A 13,337-nucleotide genomic window follows, 5' to 3' on the forward strand; every position below is an offset into this window, starting at 1 on the left:
AATGGAACACACATTATTTTCAAAACACACTTTGAACCCATCATGGACAAGAGAGGAAACAGAAAGCAAACAGCACTGCATCTCTGGAATGACATAGGCCTCAATCTCCGCCTGCAAAAAAGAACAATAAACAGAGCCAGACATAATTAGTTGGCGCTTGGAACCATCTGCAAGAGTTACACTTCTTCCAGTTTTCACAGCCTTGCAGTTCCACAAAAAATGACTAGATGGCGATGGCATAAAGTGGTGACTGGCCCCACTGTCAATCACCCAGCTCAGCCCGTGGCCTGGTCGCAGTTTTTCACTGTTGCCATAGCAGCAGCCAAATGATGCTGTGACGACATGTCTCTGCCAGTTCCCTTGTTATCTTGTTGCCACAGAAAACGGCCTTGGAAGCATCCTGTGGCTCCACTGGACAATTCTGGACCAGGTGAAATTCAGAGCCGCACCGAGACTTCGGGAAGGAAAAGCTTTCCCTGTTTCTTCACTTCTCCCTTCTCCCTTCACCCCCACTCTTGGGCGCAGCACAGCCTGGGCCTGCTCAACCTCCAGCTTTCTACCTGTAATGCCTATAATGGCAGTGACTTTTTAAAAAAGTAATACTTTGAGCCCATATACAGATGGGTAGCCGTGTTGGTCTGCCATAGTCAAAATAAAAAAAATTCCTTCCTGTAGCACCTTAAAGACCAACTAAGTTAGTTCTTGGTATAAGCTTTCGTGTGCATGCACACTTCTTCAGATACACTGAAACAGAAGTTGAAGTGTTCTCCTACTAAACAGAGAAACCAGTAGGAGAACACTTCAATCTCCCAGGACATTCTATACAAGATCTCAAAGTAGCTGTTTTACTACAAAGGAATTTCAGAAATAGACTGGAAAGAGAAGCTGCTGAATTGCAACTCATTACCAAACTTAAAACAATGGAGAGACCTGGTCTGAACAGAGACATTGGATTCTTATCTCATTATACATGACTAAACCATTTCTCACCTTCCCACCCCTTGCCTTTTCCTGTAAGACCTATTACAGTCGTTAGGAGTCGTCAACAGGCTCATCAGGCTCATCTCAGCTATCTGCCAATCTCCCATTCCCACCACCCTTCTGAGTAATACCCCTCCCCACCTTCTCTATATATAGAAGGATCTGGCAACTTCTGTTTCAGTGTATCTGAAGAAGTGTGCATGCACACGAAAGCTTATACCAAGAACTAACTTAGTTGGTCTTTAAGGTGCTACAGGAAGGAATTTTTTTTATTTTGAGCCCATAGTTCAATTTCCCAGAAGCTCCCCTTGCCCCGGAGAACACTTCTAGCATTCCATCTCCTCTACCTGTGGCATTGTTCAGCAGTGGGGAAAGTGACTTCTTCACACCGGATGTCCATTTGGTATGGCCCTTTCCAGGTTTTTGCCCTCTCATTGTGTTTGTCTTTCATTTGTTCTCCTGTGTGTGTTGCCAGTAGAAGCCACAATTCTGTGGGTACTCTAGGTGGTATAGAAAGCACCTGGAAGTTCCCTATAGGTTGAGGTGCCAATCAAACTTCTGTTTTGCAATCTATAAATTCCAAGTAGCAGTACTGGGGGTGGTTCAGATTCTGGGGAAGTGCTTTTGTCCAGCAGAGGCTGTCACACGGCCAGCCTACTTTCCCTTTAAAGCAAACTTGGGTCTCCAGCTGGTTTTGGACTACAACTCCCATCACCCCTAGCTAGCAGGACCAATGGGGAGGGATGATGGGAACTGTAGTCCGGGAGCTCCTGGGGACCCAAGTTTGGGAAACCTTGCTTTAAAGCAGCTTTTCTTTTTTTCTTTTTTTATTTTTTATAATATTTATTAAGATTTTTTGAAACACATAGAATTATAAAATACAGTTCACACAACTAACAATTTTTAAAAAATAAAAAGAGACATAAAAGAAAATGATTATATAGATAGCAAGAAAAACAAACATAAAAAGTTTAAAGTTTAAAATTAATTCCATCCTTCAATCTCCTTTATCTCATCACCTTAGTTCTTTGACCCCCTCACACCTCCCCTTTTGTATTCCCATTTAAAAAGTCCTTTCAGCAAATCCTTACCCTCTGTCATTTTTCATAACTCTGCGTCATCACCTATTCTAAATATATATTTCTAAGTATTAACAATCTATACTTGCATACACTTTAAAAAACTTTTAACCAATACCACTTATTTTCCATCCAGCATCACTTTAACTTTCCTTAATTTTGCAGTGTTTCTGCAAATAATCTTTAAATTTCTTCCAATCTTCTTCCACCGACTCTTCTCCCTGGTCACGGATTCTGCCAGTCATTTCTGCCAGTTCCATATAGTCCATCACCTTCATTTGCCATTCTTCCAGAGTGGGTAGATCTTGTGTCTTCCAATATTTTGCGATGAGTATTCTTGCTGCTGTTGTTGCATACATAAAAAAGTTCTGTCCTTCTTTAACACCAACTGGCCGACAATGCCCAGGAGAAAGGCCTCTGGTTTCTTCAGGAAGGTATATTTAAATACCTTTTTCAATTCACTATATATCATTTCCCAGAAGGCTTTAATCTTTGGGCACGTCCACCAAAGGTGAAAGAATGTACCTTCAGTTTTTTTACATTTCCAGCATTTATTATCGGGCAAATGGTAGATTTTTGCAAGCTTGACTGGTGTCATGTACCACCTGTATACCATTTTCATAATATTCTCTCTTAAGGCATTACATGCCGTAAATTTAATACCTGTGGTCCATAACTTCCCAGTCAGCAAACATAATATTATGTCCAATGTCCTGTGCCCATTTAATCATCTTGAGTATTCCATTTTAACAGCAAGTTATACATTCTTGAAAGTATCTTAGTTTTGGGATCTAACAGTTCTGTTTCTAACTTTGATTTTTCCACCTGGAAGCCAATTTTTTTATCCAAATTGTAAACCTCTCTTATTTGATAATAATGAAGCCAATCTCGCACTCTGTCTTTTAATTTCTCAAAACTCTGCAATTTCAACTTGTCTCCTTCTTGCTCCAAAATCTCCCAATATTTTGGCCACCTGGCCTCTATATTGAGTTTTTTTTGAGCTTTTGCCTCCATCGGTGACGACCACCTCGGGGTTTTATTTTCAAGTAAGTCTTTATATCGTGTCCAGACATTAAACAGTGCTTTCCTGACAATATGATTTTTAAATGCCTTATGTGCTTTAACCTTGTCGTACCACAAGTATGCATGCCATCCAAAAACATTATTAAAACCTTCTAGGTCCAAAATGTCTGTGTTCTCAAGAAGCAGCCAGTCCTTCAACCAGCAGAAAGCTGCTGATTCATAATAGAGTTTAAGGTCTGGCAGGGCAAATCCCCCTCTTTCTTTAGCATCAGTTAATATTTTAAACTTTATTCTGGGTTTCCTGCCCTGCCAGACAAATTTAGAAATGCCACTCTGCCATTTCTTGAAACAGTCCATCTTGTCTATTATCTGTAACGATTAAAACAGAATTTAAAAAAATCCTTCCAGGAATTTTTTTATTTTGCCTATGGCAGACCAACACGGCTACCTATCTGTGATTGAAACAGAAATAACATTCTTGGCAATACATTCATCTTAATAACTGCAATTCGACCCAACAAGGAAAGCTTCAAATTTGACCATATTTCTAGATCCCTTTTAACGTCTGACCAACACTTTTCATAATTGTCCTTAAATAAGTTCCCATTTTTAGCTGTCATATTGATCCCCAGGTATTTCACCTTCTTGACCACTGTTAAACCTGTCTCATTCTGAAACCTCTCTCTTTCATTCATTGTTAAGTTTCTCTCAAGCACTTTGGTTTTTAGCTTATTCAACTTAAATCCTGCCACCTGACCAAACTCTTGGATCAGTTCTAATACTCTTTTGGTACTAGATTCTGGCTCCTGTAATGTCAAAACTAAATCATCTGCAAAAGCTTTGAGTTTGTATTGTTTAGCTCCGACCATTATACCTTTAATCAGATGGTCCCTCCTAATCATGTTTAACAGAACCTCCAGGACGGAGATAAAAAGTAAAGGGGAAATTGGGCAGCCTTGTCGTGTCCCTTTCTCTATCTTAAATTCCTCTGTTGCCACATTGTTAACTATTAATTTAGCCTTTTGCTCTGAATAAATTGCACTTATACCATTTTCGAACCCTTGACCAACCCCCTGAAGGTTTTTCTTCATAAAACTCCAAGAAATATTATCAAAGGCTTTCTCAGCATCCACAAAAATTAAAACTGCTTTTGTGTTGATTTCCTCTTGCAACTTCTCCAATATGTTAATTATATTCCTCATGTTGTCAGACAAATGTCTGCCTGGGAGAAAGCCAGCTTGATCCTTGTGTATCACTTCCTTTAAGACTTTTTTTAACCTCTTGGCCAAAATGTCAGCAAAAAATTTGTAATCCACATATAAGAGAGATATGGGTTGGTTGTTCTTAAGTTGTGTCTTTTCAGACTCAATTTTCGGTATAAGTGTAATGAATGCTTCTTTCCACGACTCTGGCACTTTTTCCCCCTCCAAAATTTCATTACAAACCTCCTTTAGTGGTTGAATTAACCAATCCTTCAAAGTTCTATAGTATTTTGAGGTGAAACCGTCCGGCCCTGGAGATTTCCCCAACTGCATATTCTGAATGGCGTCTTCTACCTCCTGTTCCGTGACTTTGTAGTTCAACATTGTCTTGTTTTCTTGTGAGATTTTTTGAAGTCCATTTGTTCTCAAGAACTGGTCTATATCAAACTCTTTCTGTGGCCCTTGTGTATATAATTGTTTAAAGTACCTCTGGAAGCATTTTCTAATTTCCGCTGGATTCTGGATATTTTTTCCCTCCACTTCCAAATTGGTAATGGTATTAAGTTTTCGTCTTTTCTTCATCTGCCAAGCTAGCAGTTTCCCACATTTGTTTCCCGATTCAAAAGTCTTTTCTGTCTTGCCCACAAAGATGGGACCTGTCCAAGTTTGTATTTGCTTAGATTTTGTTTTCCTCATGACCTTTCTGCATTTTTTTATTTTTTAAGAGGGCAAATTGAAAGAGAAATTGTATGACAAGTAGCGGAAGAATAAAAGGGTACGTTTGGGGGGAAACAAAACTAAAACCTGGGGGTGGCCTCCTCAAATATTTTTGGGGGGGCCCAAGAGCCCCAGGCCTTTAAGAGTTGGCAGCTATTCCCTACACCCACAGGTCTCAGGACGGTTACAACATTTAAAAAACAAAATAAAAACACAAAACACCACATTTTAAAAGGGCATTGTCAATCAGCCAAAGGCCTGGTTTAAAAAGTGTGGATTTGCCTGGCTCCTAAATCTGTATAAAGGTTTTTCAAACCTTTGTATGAATTCTTTGATGTGAAGTGAAATGGGAGCTCTGACTGAAGCTCTTTCCACATTCCACACACTGATAGGGTTTCTCCCCTGTATGAATTCTTTGATGGAAAGTGAGAGAGGAACACTGACTGAAGCTCTTTCCACATTCAAAGCACTGATATGGTTTCTCTCCTGTATGAATTCTTTGATGGGGAGTGAGAGAGGAGCTCCGACGGAAGCTCTTTCCACATTCCACACACTGATACGGTTTCTCTCCTGTATGGATTCTTTGATGGGAAGTGAGAGAGAAGCTCTGACTGAAGCTCTTTCCACATTCAAAGCATTGATAGGGTTTCTCCCCTGTATGAATTCTTTGATGGGAATTGAGATTGGCCCTCTGACTGAAGCTCTTTCCACATTCCACACACTGATATGGTTTCTCCCTTGTGTGATTTCTTTGATGGAAACTGAGAGAGGAGCTCTGACTGAAGCTCTTTCCACATTCCATGCACTGATAGGGTTTCTCCCCTGTATGAATTCTTTGATGGGAAGTGAGAGAGGAGCTCCGACTGAAGCTCTTTCCACATTCCACACACTGATAGGGTTTCTCTCCTGTATGAACTCTTTGATGGGAAGCGAGACAGGAGCTATGAGTGAAGCTCTTTCCACATTCCACACACTGATAGCGTTTCTCCCCTGTATGAATTCTTTCATGGGAAGTGAGAGAGGAGCTGTCAGTGAAGCTCTTTCCACATTCCACACACTGGTAGGGTTTTCCCCCTTTATGAATTCTTTGATGGGAAGTGAGAGAGGAGCTATGAGTGAAGCTCTTTCCACATTCCACACACTGATAGGGTTTCTCCCCTGTATGAATTCTTTGATGGGAAGTGAGAGAGGAGATCCGATTGAAGCTCTTTCCACATTCCACACACTTATATGGTTTCTCTCCTGTATGAATTCTCTGATGGGAAGAGAGATTGGATTTATTATTGAAGCTCTTTCCGCATACTACGCACTGATAGGGTTTCTCCCTTGTATGAGTTCTTTGATGGGAAGTGAGAGAGGAGCTCTGATTGAAGCTTTTTCCACATTCTATGCACTGATATAGTTTCTTTCCCATGAGATTTTGTTGATGGGGAGTGGAACAGGAGTTCTGACAACAGCTTTCTCCACACTCCAAATTTTTACGTGGCCTCTCCTCTCTGGGGATTTTGTCGTGGTCACCTTTGTTCTCAATTTCCAATTCATCACAATCTGCAATGGAAACAAAAGGGATTAGAGCCTCAGGAACAAATGGAGAAGAACTGAAGGGAGTTGGGTGTGTGTTCATTACCTGTGTTGTTTGTCATTAACCAACATATTAATTATGAGATTCTGATGTGTTGTTGAATGTTGGTTTGTTTGATATACAGTAGTGGTCAAAATTATGGAAGAATTATGGGAAAAGGGGTATTTCAGAGGTTTGATGGCTCAAACACTACTTCTTTGGGAGTAATATCATAAAATTATATATCAATGGGAAGATAATTTAATCAAGAATGCAAATCAACAACGTTTATTTAATTATCTGTATTCTATCAAATGTTATAGCCAAATAACCAGAAAAAGGAAGCACAATTTGCTTAATTTGTAAAACATAATAAAATTATAGAAATGGCACAAAACGCTGATTGGTCACCCAGAAAGAGATGTAAAATTGTACTATTAAGTGAGTTATGAAGAAATTAGATGAAAGATTGGGGAAAACAACCAAAGATGGCCTTTCTATAATTTTGAAGAGGTATAAGGAAACTCAATCACTACAAAATCAGACTGGTAAAGGCAGGAAAAGGTGCACAAAGGCAGATAACGATTGAAGAATGGAGAGACTGTCCCTACATGACAGAAGAATATCATCTGGCTGTATACTAGATGACATGGCGCAATGTAGTGTGAAGTTGAGTGCAAGGACTGGTCTAAGGAAAAAGCCATTGTTATCTCTCAAACAAAGATTGAAAATGTTAAACCCTTGTTAACTGGACAGCGGAACAATGGGACAGTGTTATTTGGAGCATTGAGACCCAAATCTCCTTGCTTGGTAGTGACGGCATGAAATACGCAAGGAGAAAAATCAGAGAAGATTTACATCCTACTTGCATTACACCGACCGTAAAACACCCAGATAGGTGTGATGATCTGGGGTTGGATGGCAGCAAAAGGTGTGGGCAGAATTTGCATCATTTGGGGAATATAAATGCCCCAAAATACATAAATGAAATACTTTAGCCCAAACTGAAGCATTCCGCGGGTGATCCTTACCCAGATACTGAAGCATTTATATTTGTTTGTTTGTTTGTTTGTTTGTTTTCTATTTCAACAGGATTGAGTTCCATGTCATTTTGCTACTTTGTGCAAAAGGTGCTTTCAAGATACAGTGGTACCCCGCAGGACGAACGCCTCGGAAGACGAAAAACTCGCTAGACGAAGGAGTTTTTCGTTTTCTTAGCCGTTTCGCAAGACGCATTTCCCTATGGGCTTGCTTCGCAAAACGAAGCTTGCCCCGCAAGCTCCGGGGATAGCGGGGAAGCGCAGCGCGTCTTCCCCGCTGTCCCCAGACCTCTTTTGAAGCAAGGGGCGACGGGGAGAAGATCGCTTCTCCCCATTGCCAGCCCCACAATCTCCGGGGACAGAGGGGAAGGCGCGCGCGCCCTCCCCTCTCTCCCCGGACCCCTTTTGAACCAAGGGGCGGCAACGGGGAGAAGCAATTCTCCCCGCTGCCCCTTCCCTTGCTTTAAAACAGGTCAGGGGACAGAGATTGCGGGGCAGGCAACGGGGAGAAGCAATCTTCTCTCCGCCGCCCCTTGCTTTAAACAGGTCCGGGGACAGAGGGGAAGGCGCGCGGTGCTTCCCCTCTGTCCCCGGACGGTCTCCATAGGAACGCATTGATTGATTTTCAATGCATTCCTATGGGAAACCGTGCTTCGCAAGGCGAAAAACTCGCAAGAAGAAAAAACTTGCAGAACGAATTAATTTCGTCTTGCGAGGCACCACTGTAATCCCATTTCACTGCCGGAATGGCCTGGGAATAGCTCAAACATTAACCCAATTGGAAATTTATGGAGCTGACGAAAGAAACTTGTTAATCAAAGGCAACCCAGCAATAAAGCCAAATTAACAGAGGCAATAATTCAGTCTTGGTTTCACATTCTTACAGCTGCAGAACTAAAAACTTAATGCTAAGGCGTTGTAAGGCCGTAATGAACGCTAAAGGTTACCAATGGTTACCAAAGGTTTCACGTATTTTCTTTATGAATGCTGTTCTAATAAATACTCCTTCATAAAAGTCATTGCATTACATTTTTCATTAAATTATCTTTCCATAGCTCTTTAATTTTATGGTATTACTCCACACAAAAGTGGTGTTATGAGACATCAAAGCTCAGAAATACACTTTTCACAAACGATTTCCACAATTTTGGCCACTAGTATAAGTTGTTAATTTTAAAGTTAATGTTCTTTTTATATGGGATCAGATTATTATTATTTATGTTTCATGATTTTATATGTGTTGGAAGCCACTCAGAGTGGCTGGGGCAACCCAGCTAGATGGGCAGGATAGGGGGGGAAAAATACTATTATTACCACAGTGGTACCTTGATATAAGAACAGTCCTGTTCCGGAAAAGATTAAGTTTGTAAACCGAGGTACCACTGTATTACTATTACTATCATCATCATCATCCTCATCACTGCTACTACTACCTGAGATTCCATAAGCCCAGTTCTTCTCTGGGATGAATTTTGTTTGGCCCAGTCATGGCATCCCCTCCATCTCCAATGTCAGTCGTCTCTTTGGTCAACCCAAGACTGACAGGAGCAAAAACAAAACCAGAAAACCTGAAGCTACTTATCTTTCCTAACAATTCTGAAACTGACATTTAATATGGCCTGGGGAGTTCAGACCAGCCCAATCCTGGTAGAAAAAGAAATAATTTGTGAAAGATTGTTCAAAGGAAAAACTGTAATTTACTGTTTATTGTGGGGGTGTTAGGTTCCCAGGTGTTATAGGGGGCGCTGTTGAGCTCTGTGAAAATAGATGAGGTTGGTCCCATAGAGGTATTTTTTGAAGTTCCAGGCAGATATGACGATCCCACAGGGAGCCTTACCAAGAGAGGCCACGATCCCACGATTCTCCTCCATGACGTCCTTATGCAGAGCTCTCTGCTCAGGATCCAGCAACGCCCACTCCTCGTCCGTGAAACAAACAGCAACATCTTCAAAGCACACTGGACCCTAAAAGAAAAAGGGAAATGTCCTCCTCTGAGACAGCAGAAATTTGATCTACTACACAATGCTCTGTTGTTTCATTCCTGTTAATTGCAGTGTTGTTTCAATAGGGTTGCTTTGCTGCACATTTTAAATATGGATGCTTACTTTATTCTGCATTTTAATTCTGGGTATTCGTCTTTGTGCAAATACGTGGTTCTCCACATTGTGTTTTCCAAGTCATAAGATGGAATATCCACTTTCTCCTTTCCTCATGAGCTGTTCTCGGGAGTTCCCTCCCAATGCCCTAGAGCCAAATTCAAGGGGTTCATGGGGGCATGGAGGGGGGAGCAATGGGGGGCAGGCCCCATTTTGTAGTGGATAGGGCTGGTTAGGTGAATCCAGGCCACTATTTGTTCACATTTGTCCACCCCTTAGAAACCAATTTTAGCATTCATTGATCAATCTTGTATAAGGTTACCAAATTTTTTTCAATGAATCCGGGGACACTAAGTATAAATAAATAAATAAATATTACTACATGTGTGGGACGTTGATGATGCAGCAATGGGGGTGGCAGAGGGGCGGCCAACACCTTGACCTCAACCACCACGTTTCCCCTTCCTCCAAGGCTTCTATCTCCTCTCTCCATGAGCCTGGGTAGCCCCTGAGTTGTTGGTTCTTCGGTGGTGGTGATGGGGAAGCGCTGTGCCGTGGGTCAGGCATGGAAGGCGAAGAAGGAGGGCAAAGAGCAGCGGCAAGGCTCGGGCAGCGCGATGCCTCCCTTCTCATCAGAGCAGCCCCAATTCCATTCCTACTTGCATGCTAGCAGGAGGGAGCGTAAATCCCTTAGCTGCAAAGCGAGGCTTTACACTGCCTTTCGGAGCAGCCTCATCCCAACTGCTGCTTGCGTGCGTGCAAGCAGTAGGGGGCAGGGATCTCTCAGGCAGCTCTGGGCTGCTGAGTCTGCCACTGCTGCATTTCCCGGGGACATTAGGTGAAATCTGGGGACATTCCAGGGATGGTATTTGTCCGCAGAATTATTGACAAATCTGAGGACTGTCCCTGGGAAAAGGGGGCGTCTGGTAACCGAAGTCAAGAAATAAAATAAGACTGTTTTGAATGGCCATCTGTCTCTAGCGTGATCTAGCAGAGATTCCTGCATTGCAGGGCGTCTCCTGGCTCTGAGAGACAAGCAGGGAGGGGGGCTTCTGGCAAAAGGAGAGGGATCCACCGGTGGCTCTTCCTTATCCTGACTCACCTCTGCCTCCCGACCTTCCTCTCCCACTCGCCTCCTTCCTCTTCTGCCTCTGATTCTGCACTGCATTCTGCCACAGAGTCTCCCAGCTCACTAAGCCCTGTAACCCCTTCAGCTTCTGACACCTCCTCTTCCCAGGCTTCTCCCTCTTCTCCCTCTGACCACCCATCCTTCTTCTACCTCCACTCCTTCGGCTCTGAGCCGTCTTCCCTTCCTGGTTCCCCGGCTGCTTCCTCCCACCATTCCTCTGTCCCCAACCAGTGCATGACATTGCTCCATCCCTCGGCCTCTGTCGCCACAAGGCAGCTTTCCCTGACCTGATCTGGTCCCACAGCCGCTGCTTCCCTTCTGACCCCATGAAAAGACGGATCAGGAAGTCTTGCCGGCATCATTCTGTCACCTGCAAGAGAAAAACAGTGATCAGGACGCCTGGAGTGCCTGCTTCTCTCACAGGTGAAACAGGGCATCTCTTACTACAGATGGGCCTTTGAGAAAGCCTTACCTACTGAGAGCATTTGGACATTTGTGCCCATTTCATATGTTTGTGGTGCAGAAATAAATCTCCCCTCTTCTGGACCCTTGCTCCCAACTGTCTCCCCACAAAACAAGATGATAACAACTCTCAGATGAGTTGGAAAACCAACAGAATGAAACCAAATGGGGAAAAACCACCTTCCTCCTTACCCAGTGGCCTCTCTCTGGTGTCCAACGGAGGCCTCTCTGCTTCACAGGAATCCAGGTCCATTTCTGCAAAGAGATCTTTTCCCTGAAAAAGAAACAAGGATTCAAAACAGAGAATGGTGAGAAATATTAGACAGAGAATGGCAAAGACTTGAAGGGTGCGAGATCTCATTCCATGGATGCTTTCCCAGAAAAAGGATGGGCCATCAGCAGACCATTATGGGATGTTTTCCTTCCTGTTTGGAGCCCGTTGGGAGTATCCAGAGGAAAGTCTCTCTCACCTGCTTCCTCTCCTCTGCCTGACTCAGGAGAAAACCTTCGGCCAGGGCCACCGCCTGGGAACTGGTCTCCACTCCGCATTCCCTCACCCAGCTCTCCATCTCCAGGGGAAGGACAGCCAGGAACTGCTCCAAGATCACCAGGTCCAGCATCTCAGCTTTCGTGTGCCTTTCTGGCTTCAGCCACTGATGGTCAAGGTGGTAGAGTCGGCTGCAAACCTCTCGGGTTCCTTTGGCCTCCTGGCAGCAGAACTGCCTCAACTGCTGGCTCTGCACCTCTGAGCCGAGGGTGTCCTCCTCACCCAGGATCTTCTGCACTAGGTTTTCCCAGAATCCCCCACTGCTCCCAGTTTGGCTGGCATGGCCTCTTCCTGCTTCAGGGCCAGCTGAGTCTCGCTCATCCATCTGTGCTCTCAGGAAGCCTCTGAGAGATCGGAAGGAACCCTTTGGTCTTCTGACGAGTTCTGCCCGACTAAATGAGAAGCTCTAGCAAATCCTACAAAGCAAATACATTGTTCTGTTACAGAATTTGTAGGACAGGTGGGGATATGGTTCCCTGAGCAAGCATGGATGAGTCTTGCTGGGAACCAGGGCTGGACTGCACCGCACCCCAGACCGTGAGCTATCTTTTTGAAAAGAAAGAGGAGGAAGAGGAGAAGAAATAAGTCTCTCGCCTTCTAGCAATGCAAAATGTGGAGGCAACTGGAGGGATTTCTGGGAGATTAATCAACCTGGTTTCTGCAGCCTTCCAGTCAATACATGAAGTCAGAACCAACAGACAAGAGAATCGTTTGTATCTTGTGAAAAATGGATGCTTGGCTCTAGCGGGGGTCCACACCCGGGGGTCCTCAGGAGTTCCTCCCCCACCCCCACTCTCCTGCTTCTGTCTCCTTTTCTTGCACTTGGACTCTCTGCCGCTCTCCAGACAGACTCCTGGGGTGGGGTCCCTTTTTCTTTGCTCTGAGGGACAGCCAGGAACTGCTCCAAGATCACCAGGTCCAGCATCTCAGCTTTCGTGTGCCTTTCTGGCTTCAGCCACTGATGGTCAAGGTGGTAGAGAAAATGCTTGATTCCTAATTTAATGGACTAAAAATGGATGGTTGTTGCTATGATGTTTAGGGAAGCTTTTAATATTTGATGGACTATTGTATTTTAATATTTTGTTGGAAGCCGCCCAGAGTGGCTGGGGAAGCCAGCCAGGTGGGTGGGTATAAATATATTATTGTTATTGTTATTATTATTATTATTAATTGATCAGGTGAGTTTTCTCCTTTCGAAAGAGGCAGGTGGAATCTCCACGGTTGCTAATAGCATAACATTGAAAGGCTAGGGAAATATGGGGAGCCCTAGCGTAGAGCATCTGCTTGGCATGCAGAATGTCCCAGTCAGTGTAGACTACAACTCCCATGATACCTGTCCACTGCCTTTGCTGCCAGTTGGGCATTTATCATCATCCAACCATCCACAGGTTTCCTGCTCCCATCTTTAAAAATTCAGTTCTTTCTCCACCTCTTGCCCAGATTTAACGCTTCTCTGGTGTCTGCAGAGTCACTGCCTTGTGAGATACTTTATTGGGGGAA

At 43.6% G+C, this 13,337-nt stretch overlaps 1 protein-coding gene across 4 annotated transcripts in view; it reads right to left on the reverse strand.

The window, feature by feature from the left end:
• Positions 1 to 12,712, reverse strand: part of LOC308579474 (uncharacterized protein) — an 80,855-nt gene extending 68,143 nt beyond the window's left edge. For all 4 annotated transcript variants that reach the window (XM_081214014.1, XM_081214016.1, XM_081214013.1 and 1 more), the window contains exon 1: positions 11,761 to 12,712. In XM_081214014.1, the coding sequence (XP_081070140.1) occupies positions 11,761 to 12,162 (402 nt within the window). In that variant the 5' untranslated portion in view covers positions 12,163 to 12,712. The remainder of the gene's footprint in view (positions 1 to 11,760) is intronic.
• Between the last annotated feature and the right edge of the window lie 625 nt (positions 12,713 to 13,337).

Source organism: Podarcis bocagei (assembly GCF_964188305.1).
Source record: "Podarcis bocagei genome assembly, contig: HAP1_SCAFFOLD_44, whole genome shotgun sequence".
Taxonomy (NCBI): domain Eukaryota; kingdom Metazoa; phylum Chordata; class Lepidosauria; order Squamata; family Lacertidae; genus Podarcis; species Podarcis bocagei.